The sequence below is a fragment of the Carlito syrichta genome, unplaced genomic scaffold, assembly GCF_000164805.1.
Source record: "Carlito syrichta isolate Samal-C Ts95f unplaced genomic scaffold, Tarsius_syrichta-2.0.1 Scaffold304574, whole genome shotgun sequence".
Taxonomy (NCBI): domain Eukaryota; kingdom Metazoa; phylum Chordata; class Mammalia; order Primates; family Tarsiidae; genus Carlito; species Carlito syrichta.
Genome location: NW_007248670.1, coordinates 818,547 through 832,353, shown reverse-complemented (window position 1 = coordinate 832,353; position 13,807 = coordinate 818,547). Strand labels below are relative to the sequence as shown.

Genomic DNA, 13,807 nt, shown 5'->3' with positions numbered 1-13,807 from the left:
AAAAAATAGCAGGGTCAGAGTGTTTAATCATCAGACAAATTGCCAAAGTTAGAATTTCCTCAAGGCCCACTATCATGATTTTACTTTGACCTCAAATTTCAGTGGGCTAGCTGCGATTAGGGTGACTTTGAGGGTCTTTGGCTTCAGGGATACTTTCTCTTACTATCCTTTAATTACCTGTCATTTTGGGCTTTGGCAACTTCGGCAGAATGATGTTTCATTTTTCCCCTGTAAATGAAGAGACAACCCGCGAGGTTGTTAAACAAATTCTATTCAGTAGCTGGAAAAGTGAATTTCCTGTGGAATGACAGGAATTACATAGAAGCAAGCAATTTTATTTTCCTCAAATGTAGCAATAATTTTAATCTGTACATACATAAAACAAACAGTGCAATTATAAAACCTTGAAGGTGACATGCATATTTTAAGGTGCAGTTGGGATGGGGAGGATGTTATCATCTCCAATTTTCCTTACCACTTTTTTTTTTTCTAGTTCCTTATGCAAAAGCACTGAGTCAGGAAACTTCATCTGGAATGCTGAAGTTAAAGGTGAACTTCCTGAAGTCTGCACGTCTAAATATCACAAACAAAATGGAAATGACCTTCTAGAGCAGTTTGGTAGGGACTAGAGTAATATGGCTGCGCTTTCAAGCTGGAAATGAATGAAATCAAGGATGCATTCTGAAACTAAAAGAGAGAATGTCGGTAACTGAGTGTCCTATTTCTGTTTCATAGTTGCTACCCACGTGAGCCCTTCCACCAATCTTTTAATACGGTATAGTTTCTGAATAGATGCTGTTCAATGGAGTTATTTTAACTAGGGGGTGGTGAGATGCAGAAGGAAGGACCTGGGAAAATGGCTTCTTCCTTGAAGTCTGAGTCCATGCTCCTCTTCCACTGTTAGTTCTTATGGCCTTTTCTCTGCCAGGGATGCAGAGGTAGCTGGTGCAGAATGTCAGATGCTATCCTCATTCACAGGCCCAGAGATGCAGATGAAGGTGAGTAATGGGGGTCTACCCTTGCTTCTTCCATAATACCTTTCTCAAGGTTTTCTGGCCTCACATCGGAACTTCTAGAACTACCAAGTCAGTTCACTCGGTCCTTGACTCAGAGGCCAGGATGAGATGGGATGTGGCAGAGTGACAAGACATAAAGGGAAAATATGGTACCAATTAGCCTCAGAACAGGATAGAGAAATTTATATTTGCACTGATGAAAATTCAAATTCCCAAAGTCAAACTAAAAAAATGAAGATGTTCTCTGAGTGCTGATTTTTCTCTGTACAAGTAGCCTGTGTACTTCTGTTCAGATGATCCCAGGGACACTCTAGGGCAGTATGCTCTAGCTCAGCTGGAACAGCTCTTTCTGGCAGTGGCATTTTGATTTGAATCCCAATGTAAATCCATACATGGCGTCACAGTTATTAAAATAACAAAATATTACTAGCCAAATGTTAACTGCAATTCAATCAATGTTATATTTCACACACAAATTTAGGAAAAAATCAAGAGTGTAATAATAAAAGCATAAAATTAAACAGAAGGAAAACAACTTCTATAAGAAATCAAATATATTTACAGTGAGATTTTAAGGGAAGAATAAGCTACTTGGTTCATAAATTTAATTTTATTTTAAATAACTTTAGCTACCTCAGCTGTTAAGACAATAAAAGCAGAAAGAACAGGCTGCCTTTTTTTTCCCCCAGATTTAATCAGAAAATTGTATCTACAATTGACAGAACTCACTTCTTGTCTTTCACTCATCTCATCAAACATTATTGCATTTTCCCCCAAACTGTATTTTTTGGATTCCTCTGTGAATATACTTATTTCATCCTCTTTCCTGGAGGCATCTTGGTTTAAATCCATCTTTAAAAAAAGGAGAAGGGGTACATATGTGGAGGCAAAGTATTGTCTTGAAGCCAACAGATACAGAGTTGCTAGAAGAAGCTGATTGTACACACAAACTGCCTGGGGTCGGGATGGGGAGGGCTGCTGATTCTGAGAAACGTGACAGCCTTTGGCGGACGGGCACGGGCACAGCCCCATGGGCCCTCCTTCCTGGGCAGGGTTGGGACTGAGTGGCAGAGGCGGAGCTTCATCTTCCCCTTGGAACTTGTCATTTTGGTTCTCCTCCAAAAGCCTTTATCCAGATAAGAAGCCAATGACTGATTACAAAAATAAGAATAATTAAATTTGGCTCAAGAAATAGATTGTCCAACTGTTCTGCCTTGTTATTTTTTCAATATCCAAGGCCTTTACAAAGAAAGAAACAAAAACATCTTTCAATCTCCCAATAAAAGTGAACTCCTTTTTTTTTGCTCCAAATGCTACGACCTGAAGAATGGCTGCAGTTGAGATATCAAAAATCTCAGAAAAATATATAATATATTTGTATATCTCTGTATGTCTATTATTTAAATTTCACATTCCTTTAAAAGTGGTTATTCAGTCAGTAGCTGCTGAAGGAGGCTCTTCTGCTGGGCCTGGGGGGTCTGTGGTCCTGATGTGGGTTTTTGAGTTCCCAGTGGACCAGGCTGGTTCAGGTAAGGGTCCCCGCCTACCAGATTCACTGTACACTGGACGTCAGCAAACACCTGAACCTGTTGCACCTGCTGGAACACAAATAAAAGATGTGTTTAGACAGAAGGGTCTGCCCCCCCGGCTTATGAGTGGGTACTACTTGAAGTGGAAACTCACTAGAGCATTCCTCTAGTCTGTAGTCACCACAGAGAAGAACTCTTCTGTCTTCTTGTCCTACAAAAAGAAAATCGCTGCACTCATTTTGCTCAGGGTTCTGGAAAGTTCACACTTTAAAAATAAAACCAAAATTGGAATGGTCACACCTCCTACAGGGTTGCCATCAATACTGAAAGTGAGTGTCACTGCTAATGTTGCCAAGATTGGGAAAAGCCCAGTTTCAGAGTCTGGGTATCCAATGGTGGGTTTTAAAAAATATATGCTATTTAGAAAACTGGTTTAAAACCATTCTAGGATAACTTGAGTAGAATAAAACATCTTTATGATGTTATTAAAATATTATAGGCTTTAAACCCGTATCAGCAAAATAAAACCACCACGACTCAATAACAGGACATCAGAATCTAAGATTAATGTCCAAAAGATTTGTGTAGTATCTAAATATATTACTACATAGCTCCTTCACATATTGGCTTTAGATTATAGCAAAATGTCAGTAGAATGATTTTATATTTGACTTTTTTTCCTGATAGACAATCCATTTAAATACATGAGCTAAAAATAACAGTAAATCGACTAGCTGAGAATAGTGTGAATTTTCCCTTTAACTATTTTCAGTAATAATACACTTATTCCTTAAAAATGTCTACAGCTGCATAGGTCTAGCATATTCTATTGGGAAAACAAAGCCAAAAGTTAGTCTTTACCAGCCAGCTTATTCAAAAGTTGTTTGTAGAACTGATTAAGGCCAATACCATATTTGAATGTTTCAGATCAGGAAAAGAGATGCCTTCTAAGGCAATCTAAGTGCATTTAAGTGTCTCAAACTTTTCACAAACTTGTGCCTCATGTTTAAAAGGTTCATAAAGTATTTTAGATTAGTAATGCAATTTTTTGGCCATTCATCATTAATTTATGCCAACTGCCCTCAGAGTTCCTGAAAACTATCCTATCCTAATCAAATAACCATTGTTTTCCATCAACTTTCATTAGCCGAATGTCAAATGCCTTGACCATCAAATTTCTACATCAGTATAGCCCCTGGTCTCTTACCTTCTTAACCCATTTATATCTCTGCTTCACTCTCTCTCAGATAAAGCAGACAGCCCCTGAGTTGAGCTTTTTAATTTGTGCCTGGTCATTAATCTCTAGTTAGATTAACATTATTTTTCTCCTCAGGCTCCTTTTCCCCTGGTTTCCCAAATGTTGCTTCTAGTTCCTATAAGCTCCCATTTGTTATCAACTTCTTTGGGCTCTTTCTTCTGCATCTGGAACATACCAGTGCTCTGAGTCTGTTCTCCAGCTGCCTCTGTGCCCCCCGCCACCATCCCCGCCACCCTACCTTTGTGCTCTATAACTTCTCTTCCTGACTCTCCCTTCCAGAGCTTCAGCGGGCCTTCCTCTCTTCCTAGGTCAACACTCCTCCTACCGGTCCTCTTCCTGCTTCTCTGTCCTCTGTGTTCTCTCCTCAGTTACCCCTCCCTGTCAAACTCTCTAACACAACCGGTCTCAGTACTCCCCCACTCCTCCTCGCCTTGTTTTTTCTTCTCCTTTTCAGCCCACCTGTCTTTATGTGTCTAACTAACTCACTCCCCAGTTTTTGTTTGGTAAACATGAAAACAGAAAATAGAGATTTCACGATGGGCTACAGCAGAAAGATGATTCTACCACTGAAACTTCGCATGAACAAAAACTATGTTTTTTAGGAACTGACTTTTAAAAAAAACCAACACATAAGATTCTATGACTATGTGTTTCTACATATAAAATATTGGGACAGAGCATAAGGTGATTTTGCTTCCATATACTTAGAAGTATTTTTGACAAAGACATGATAAAACAAACTAGAGAGAAAATTCTCCTTCCTTAAAAAGATCACTCTTTAAATATAGTCTATTTCTGAAATTAAAAAAAAACCTGAAAAACTAAACCAAACTCCAAAACATATTTCAGTCATTTTGAACTGTTACTTAAAAAGGGGGTGCCTTAGACTAGATCTCAGAGGACTGCCTATATTGCCACATCTGCCCAGATAGGCAAAGTGTGACACAAAGAAGTTTCAGATCTTCCAGGTGAGAAGAATGGTGTGGGAGCTGAGCCCCAGACTCCAAAGACTTTCCAGCATAATTTTTAACTCAATTTACTGTTCTCAGGCTCAGGAGCTTTAAAATATGATCATTTTGCTTTAACTAATTTGTTGAGCTGCCCAGTATATATCTCTCTCTCTGTGTGGGTTTCAGACTTTCAAAAACTTCCAGTGGATAAAGACTTTTCATTTCCTTCATCTCAAAATGACTCCTCCTTACCCTCATGAGACTCGGATCCTATTTCCTCAACCTCGGTTATGGATAGGCTTCCTAACTAAGGCGTGTTCTCCCAAGCTGGCTGCCTAGTATGCCTTTCTTCACTCCCTCCTCCCCAACATAAAGCCTAAACTGCCACTTTCATTGCTGTGCCCTTTCAGGGATGATTCTTCGTCTATAGGACTAAATCCAAATCCCTTAGTTGAGCATTCAAGGCCCCTGGAAATGTATCCCAATTTACTATATTGATTTTAATTCTTATTAATTCTTATTATAAACCCTTTACCTTCAATGGATTTGGTTCCCCTGGACTATGCTAAGCTAATACTATTTCCTTGTCTCTGTGTCCTCTACTTCCAATCCCCTCTACTTCTAAATCCATCCCCTGCACCAGACTCTGAAAACTATCATAACTGTGTCCTTTACCTTGGCTTGATAACTGTCCTTCAAGGCCCAGTTCAGTCCTATCTCTTGTGTAAATGCTCTTTGGATAATCTCAGCAACTTCTCCCTTTTTTTTGAATGCCTATGGCTCTTGTTACTTGTACACAAATTTGACAGTCTGTCTTCTTTAGTTATAGTTTAGTGTTTTACTTGTCAACAAGCCCTAATAGTATGGCAGAAACAGCATGGACTTTGGTGTTAGAAAGACCTGGGTTTGAACCTCAGCTCTTCCTCTTCCTAGCTTTGTGAATGGTGCATATAGGCAAACCTCCTCACGTTCAGTTTCATCTGTGAACAAAAGGAATACTACCCCTTTCATAGGGTTACAGTGAGGCTTAAATGAGATAATGCATATAGTGCCTAGCACAGTGCATGGAAAATCATAAGCATTTCACAAATGGAACCACCTTTCCTTACTTCTCCCCTCAGTTCACCTAAAGGGCGAGGGATATATCTTATATATCTTCCTATCTCCATCTGAGGCATAATGTCTATGTTAAAAAAAAATTCATTAAGAGATGGAAAGACTAAACCAAAGTTACCAAAGTGAATTAAAACCTTCCTCCAAAATTTCCACATTAGGTTTATATAAAAAAGTGGCCACCCTTGCTGTTTGCGATGTTTTGGAACTTACTTCTAAGTAGGTAGAGTACACAGCAGGCACTCTGTTGTTTTGTCTGAATTTACTGAGATATTTTGAGGTGTTTTGATTACAGATTAATTTTACCACTGTATTATTTACAAAATAACAATTAGTGGCCACCATTTGTGATCTCTTTATTTTGTTTAAGCACTGAATCAAACCTTCTGAAAGCTTATCTCATTTAACCCTTTTAACAATCCTACAAGCAGGTATCTTGTTATTCCTGTGGTTATATAGCCGCTCAGGAAAGTTCCAAAACATGCTCAGGATGACACAGCTGAGAAGAGCAGAGCCAAGACTCACACCCAGGTCTGACTCCCAAGGTCAGGCTCTCAACGATGTTACACAAGGTCCTCTGTGTATCTTGAGTACATCTGACAGCTCTAGGCTTAGAATTTCCTTACTGACCTGGGTTCCATCTGCTTCTGTTTTGAGAAGGTCAGTGGATGAGAGCTGGTTGCAGTACAGGCCTGTGTGTCTCAGTGCTGGATCATTTATCTATTAAAGATAAATACGGGACCAAATTATAAGCTAGTTGTTTAAGCTGAAGACCAAATTCTTCAATGAAAAAAATTCTCACTGAAAAATAATCTCACTGACATAAAAGTAATAGGAGAATAGCAAAAATGAAAGCTTAGCAATTTACTGTATCAGTAGAAGTCAGGACAGTAGTTCCCCTTGTGAGGGTAGAAAGTGTATAAGGGAACATAAGGAGAACCTCTGGGGTGCTGGTGATGTTCTGTTTCTTGATCTGGGTGGTAGTTATTTGGATGTGTTCAGTTTGTAAAAATTCATTGAGTTGTACACTTTTCTGTATATTCTTATATATGATACTTCAATAAAAAGTTAATTCTCACTTTCTCACACACATATACAAGTTAATTAGTTACAGACTACAACTTTGGTCAAGACTCAGTAATGGGATCAGACTTATTCTTCTGCTTGAATCAACTAAAATAAATGGACAAAATATGTGAAACAAAGGCACTCAAGACAGTGGACCAAAGCATGAAGGATAGTGATCCCTAATAGCTGGGAAACAATTCAGGAGCCCCTACTGTGGCAATTGCCCAGCCTACTGCTCGGAGTGTACTTCCAGGCTGCAGCAAGAAGACAGGAAACCCAGGCAGATCCTGGAAGGCTCTCTGAGTTGAGGAGATGCAGGTGGAATTCATAGGGTGCACATCAGAGAGAGTTCTTGAGACCTGCAGAGGCCCTCAAGTCTGTAGCTTAGTACTGATCAGCTTCTGAGTACAAAGGAAAGAATTATCTGAATAGATGACATGAAATGATTTCCAATGGCTACACAGGGCTGGGAACTCACCACCCAGAGTGGAAAATAGCATAATTCATGCAGTATCAGGTAGCATACTAGAATGATTTTACCTTGGTAGTAAAGTAATATTAGCCCTAGAATAAACACTGCTTTGGTCCTACCAAACAAAAAAGCAAGTCCTAAAAAGATCAAACTGTCTCCAAGTAAACTAACCATTTCCTAGAACAAAGCTCAAGAATATTTACAGGAATATAAATGAGGTAAAATTTGCATCTCTGGGATTAAACAAAAATACCAGACATGCAAAGAGGCAGAAAAATATGACCCACAATAAAAAGACAAGTCAGTCAATTGAAGTCAACCCCAAATGATATAGATGACAGAAACGATAGGTAAGAATATCAAGACAGTTATTACAATAACTGTATTCCATATGTTCAAGAAGCAAGAGGAAAGACTGATAAGATAAGAAGGATATGTTGGAGATATGAGAGACAGAAAAAATCCAAGTATAACTTATAGATATAAAAACTGCTATGTCTGAGATGAAAAATACACTGGATACAATTAACAGACTACGTAGTGCAAAAGAAAAAATAGTGAACTCAAAGCTATTATTTTAAAAAACTGCCTAAAATGAAACACAGAGAAAAAAATAACTGAACTCCATCCCATCCCTCAAAAAATGCCCCCAAACCCAGGAAAACAGTGAACTGTGAGACAACAAGTCATCTACTATACCTGAAATTGAAGTCTCTGAAGAAGGGGAGGTTGGGTGGTGATAAAAAAAAAAAAATGAAGAAATAATGATCAACATTTCCCCCATATTTGAGAAAAATTATATGCCCACGAATCAAGAAACTCGATGAACCCCAAGAATAAGAAACATGAATAAAACCATGTCAAAGCATATTATAATCAAATTACATAAAACCAATGGTAAAGAGAAAGATCTTAAAACAGCCAGAGAGAGAAAAATACCAATCATACGGAGAGGAACAAAGATAAGATTACAGCAGATAGCCCATCAGAAATATTGTAGTGAAACAACATCTTTAAAGTACTGAAAGCTGAAACTGTTAACCTAGAATTCAGAGGGAAGAACATTCAAAGATGAAGGTAAAACAAAGACTTTTTCAGACATACAAAAGCTAAATGCATCATTAACAGCAGACCTGCATTATAAAAAACATTAAAGGAAGACCTTTGGGTAGAAGGAAAACAATATTGGATGGAAATTTGAAACTACACAGAGGAATGAAGAAAACAAAGTGGTGACTACATGGGTAAATACTTTAAAAAACCTTCTTATTTAAATTTTAAAAAATATAATTGACTTTAAAGAAAAAATAGTAACAATATATTGTGGGGAATATAACACATGTAGCACTTATTTACAACAACAATAGCACAGGAGGAGAAAATGGAAATAGACTATTGTGAGGTTCTTATACCATACATGAGGTTATATAATATCACTTGAAGGGAGACTATGATAAATGAAAGATATGTATTACAAACTCTAAAGCAACAACTAAAATAATAAAACAGTTATCTACAGCTAATAAGTCACCAAGAAGATAAAATGAATAAAATTATTCAACTAAACAAACAAAAAAGCAAAAGATGAGACAAAAAAAGATGGGATATCCAACCATAACAATACACACATTAAATGTAAAAGGCAGAGATTGTTAAGTTGAATAAAAAAGCAAGACCTAATTATACAAGAAATCCACTTTAATATTTTTACCTAATTAATCACATTAAAAAATTATTAGTTTTAATATGATGGAGATAATAATTCTAATAATTAAATAACAAAACAACAATAGCAATAAGAAACAATTCTATTTATTTTATTTTGCTATAAGATATAGAACAATTCTATTTAGTTATTTTATTTTGCTATAAGATATAGATCACTAAGTTGTGGGTTTTTATTCCCTGCTAACTTCCTTAGGCTTACTAAGGAGGAAAACAGGGATTAATAAAAAATTCACATGAGAAAGGAATTCTACACAAAAGGTAATCAGTATTTATATACTTTTACGACTTGTTATAAATTACAGCTGCATAGTAATAGCCTCATCACTCGTGTCTACTTTATGGTTGCTGATATGAATAATGAGAATAGTAACTATATGGAGTTAACTTAATCATCTTCTTAAATATAACTTTGAATTTAGTAATTCTCTCCTAAAAATCTACAGGAGGCTCCAAGATAAACTCCAAACACTTAGATAGCATGCAACATATCCAAAAAGCTTACCACATAATTTCTGCTCAAAATATAGTATAAATCACTCCTTGACATTAATTAGGCTTGCAACCTCTATCTCTGCATAGGTCATACTGGGAGAACCAATCCTGAATTTTTTTTTCTACTTTCTTTCTTGAGGCTATTCTTCCTTGATGCCTTTCCTGAACAGGACGTTTTTCTTCTAAAGCCTCAGTAGTGAGTTGTACATATCCCTCATCTAACATAAATATGTATGGTCCATCTCTTATTCAGTTGTTCTATCCTATTATTTAACTGATCCTTTGTTCATGTTATGCCTCCCCAACTTGTTAGTACGTATGTCCCACATGGCTATCTTTGTACATATTTGTACATTTGTACATATTGAATAAATGCCTGCTGAATTAAAAGGGAGAAATGCCATTTCCATGTATGCAAAATGGATATAAAAATAGGACCTCTCTCACTGAATGGTTAGGAAGACAAAGTGAGATAATGTATGAAAAGCCTGAAGCACCAGACATACAATAAATGTTCAATAAACGAACTGTACCTATGATGATTGTTATGCATATATATTAATTCTGTAACTAGTCACACACTAATAAATGTTATTTTTAAATTCTGTTAACAAATAAAGGGAGAAATGAAGAAAATATGTTCAGAATATATGGGGTATTCCAAGTCAATGTATAACAGGTACCACTTTACAATAAATTAAAAACATTAAAATCTCATGACAGTAAAATCTTATTTATAAAGTCTGCTAGAAATTTCCATTGCATATCTTAAGGGCAAGTAATTATCAAAAGAAGGTGGGAAAGAATAAAGAGTAGTTATTTCAGATAAGTAACTATCAGCATACCGATTTTCCTTGGAATAATGTACTGTGATATGGTGTGTGTGTAGCACATGTGCCAGTTGTATCACTTACCTGCTCAGGACACACGGTGTTCATTCCTGGCATCTGCAGAGAGCTCATCTGCATCTGGCCCATCATTGGGTTCATGTTCTGAACATTTGTGTTTCCACCTGCCATGGACACGGTGATGCTCATATTGTTGTACACTCCTGGCTGTGCAGGCGTGGGCTGGTTCTGGACAGCTTGACTGAACACACTGTTAACTCAAAAACAATCCAGATTACATCCACTGATCATGAACATGGGGATAATATGACTGGATTCTGTTCCTAAATTATTATATAGAATTCCATATACAATATTTTACATTCTTAAGTTACATATAAGACTGTATCTTACTATAATACATAAGGACTGAATATAATTCAGATACATTTAGAACTGTGCCCAAGGGTTTAATGACAAAAAAGGGCTCATTTTAAGTTATAATTATCTGGCCCAATATCAGAGATGCTAAGCTCCAATTATCTGAATAATTAAGAAAGGAAGTTTTTCATATAAGTAACTCTTCCAGGTGACTGAGGCTTAACCATTTAACCATCAAAACCATTCTAAAATTTATTACACTATTTTACCTTCTTAAACAGAGAATGTTCTATTCAAGCAAAGTGAGGACATATGAGTCCTCAACAAATATTCACTGAATGAAGTGACAAGGGAATGAATAACTCAAGACAGTATCTTGATATTGTATTTGCTTGTATATCCTCTTAGCCATAACACTTGAAGGGAATTACAGTATCTTGTTCCACTTATTCCTTAACTCTATTAATAACTGACATATAGCAGACATTCAGTAAATATCTGATAAATGAATGAATTGTGGACATAGGTTATTACTTAGTGCTGTCAACTGATGAAGTTCAGGTTTTTTATTTTATTTGATTTACTATTATTTATACCAATGTTTTTCTTTTCTTTTTTTTTTTTTTTTTTTGAGTTGGAGTCTCACTCTGTTGCCCAGACTGGAGTGCAGTGGCCACTCCCAGCCACCGCAGCCTCTACCTGCTGGGCTCTGGCGATCCTTCCGCCTCAGCCTTCCAAGTAGCCGGAATTACATGCTACCATGCCCAGCTAATTTTTTAAAACATTTATTGTAGAGATGAGGTCTCACCAAGTTGCCCAGGCAGGTCTTGAACCTGCGGGCTCAGGCAATCCACTCACCTCAGCCTCCCAAAGTGCGAGATTACAGGCTGAGTCACTGAGCCCGGCCTGTACCAATGTTTTTCAAAGTGTAGCCATAGACCATCTACAAGAGAATTCCCTGGGACTTGCTGACAATTGAGACGTCTAGGTCTTACTCTAGCACTAGTAAATCATATTTTTGGGGGTGGCAATAGAAAGGTATATTTCTAATTGTGCACATTAAAACACAAGAGCCTTTATTCAATTCTCAAGGTTTTAGCTTCTAGTTGTTTCAATATGCTATAAACTCAATATAAATATTTATATATAGAGAGGTATATATAACCAAATGCTTTTATATGGCAAATTTAATCTTTTTAAACACTTCAAAGGTCTTCTCAGTCCTCAACATAGCTTCATGTCTTTTCTAGGAAGCAAAATACAAGAGCAATTATGTTTTCCAGAGAGCTTGTTTTACTGACTTCCTTCTTCATGGTCAAGTTCTGGAATGTCATTATAATAAAGATCTCAAATATGAAATTGGTTTCTATTAGTAAGTAGAATAGTATGGAATAAACTCCAAGTCAATTCAACTTGAAACGTGATATTGCAGTCCTGAAAATTCTCAGTTATACATACATACACATTAAAGGAACATAATATGAATATTTCCTTTCATAAGTTCTACAAGACACCAAATATTTTATTATTATATGTTCATTATTAACAATAAAGTGCTGGCAAAATTTTACCTATTTTAATGCCTTAATTTTAGAGAATCTGATTTAAAAATCGATTTTCCCCATCAATGGTTTATCTGTCTTGCTAGCTCTATGATGTACTAACATTTACAGTTTCCAGTAGATTAAGGTAATCATATTGAAATTAACAGGCCAAGAAACAGCCTATTCATCATGTTTGAAGAGAAGTAGCAAAATTTCTCCCAAGTAACTATAAACCACAAATGCCCACAGAAAAGTATATGCCTAGGAAATGGTCAATAATGCATCTGAGGACCATTAATATCTGCACAGTGTGTATACTCGTGGGCAGTGTTCCCACAACTAAAGGTGAGAAAAAAACCTATTAATCTATGCCCATTTTCTAATGAGAACATTTCCTCATAGACAATACTCATTTGTCAACTGATGCATAAATCACCACTGTGGAGGAGCAAGGTTATGGAAGTTTAGGCATGCAGAAGCTTCAAGGACTGAGTGATGTCATACTTATGGGGAAAAAAGTTTGGGGCTTAATTTCCTTTCACATTTATATTTGGAAGTGTATATTAGTTTGAATTCTTTCAAATTGCTTCTGCCAATAGTTCCACTTTAGCTGCATTGGAAGAAGACCAAGCCTTTTTGCAGCCTCAATCACTGTCCCGGGTCCTGGAAAGATTCCTGGGCTCACTGGCATCATAAGTCCAACACTCATAGGCCATTTTCTTCACTCTGCTTTCCTGTCTGCCCCGTGGCAGTTAATCACAGTTTTCTCAGGGTAGCAACAGATATCTGGTAGCCACAAAGTCATGGGAAAAGATAAAAGGATGAAAATTTTGGCCCAAAGTGGGTTCCACAGACATTACAGATATTAATAAGTAGGGAGGAGTCCCTGGTCAAGTAAGTCTGGGAAACAGAAGGTTAAATAAGACTTCTAAGCCTTTAGAGTACTAATAAGCAATGGGACCTACCATCAGACAAGTGTTACACAGAAGGCCTGCCTAGTTCCAGGACACATAGGTCTAGTTCTATCCTTTCTTTCTCTTGCCACCAGAGAGATAATGAAATAATCAAAACCAAAATCATTGTTGTTATGATTGTATTCTAGTTGGAGGAGAGAGACCAACTGCCACGCAATATGTCAGGTGTTAATCGCTATGAAGAAAAATACAGAATGCAGAGGAGAAGCCGGGGTAAAAAATGGTACTGTTTCAGAAATGAAGGTTAGGGAAGTGTAATATGGCAACATTTAATGTCTGTGATTCATAAGGTGACAATTAAGGAGAAACCTAAAGTGTGAGAGGCAAACCCTGTGGCTACTGAGGGAAGAACATTCCAGTAGAGGGATTAAAAAAGGAGCTGGGCTCGGTGGCTCAGCCTGTAATCCCGCGCCTTTGGGAGGCTGAGGTGAATGGATTGCCTGAGCCCGCGGGTT

General features: G+C 37.1%; 1 protein-coding gene across 9 annotated transcripts in view; it reads right to left on the bottom strand.

Annotated features, from left to right (window-relative positions):
* Positions 1–251: 251 nt before the first annotated feature.
* Positions 252–13,807, bottom strand: part of NCOA1 (nuclear receptor coactivator 1) — a 204,873-nt gene continuing 191,317 nt past the window's right edge. For 3 of the 9 annotated variants that reach the window (XM_021713486.1, XM_021713485.1, XM_008060277.2), the window contains 3 exons: positions 10,541–10,724; positions 6,497–6,586; positions 2,311–2,614 (listed from right to left, as the gene is read on the bottom strand). In XM_021713486.1, the coding sequence (XP_021569161.1) occupies positions 2,444–2,614; positions 6,497–6,586; positions 10,541–10,724 (445 nt within the window). In that variant the 3' untranslated portion in view covers positions 2,311–2,443. Of the gene's footprint in view, positions 2,615–2,699; positions 2,757–6,496; positions 6,587–10,540; positions 10,725–13,807 lie in introns of all 9 variants that reach the window. The other 6 variants (XM_021713489.1, XM_021713490.1, XM_021713491.1 and 3 more) reach the window with 6 other exon arrangements.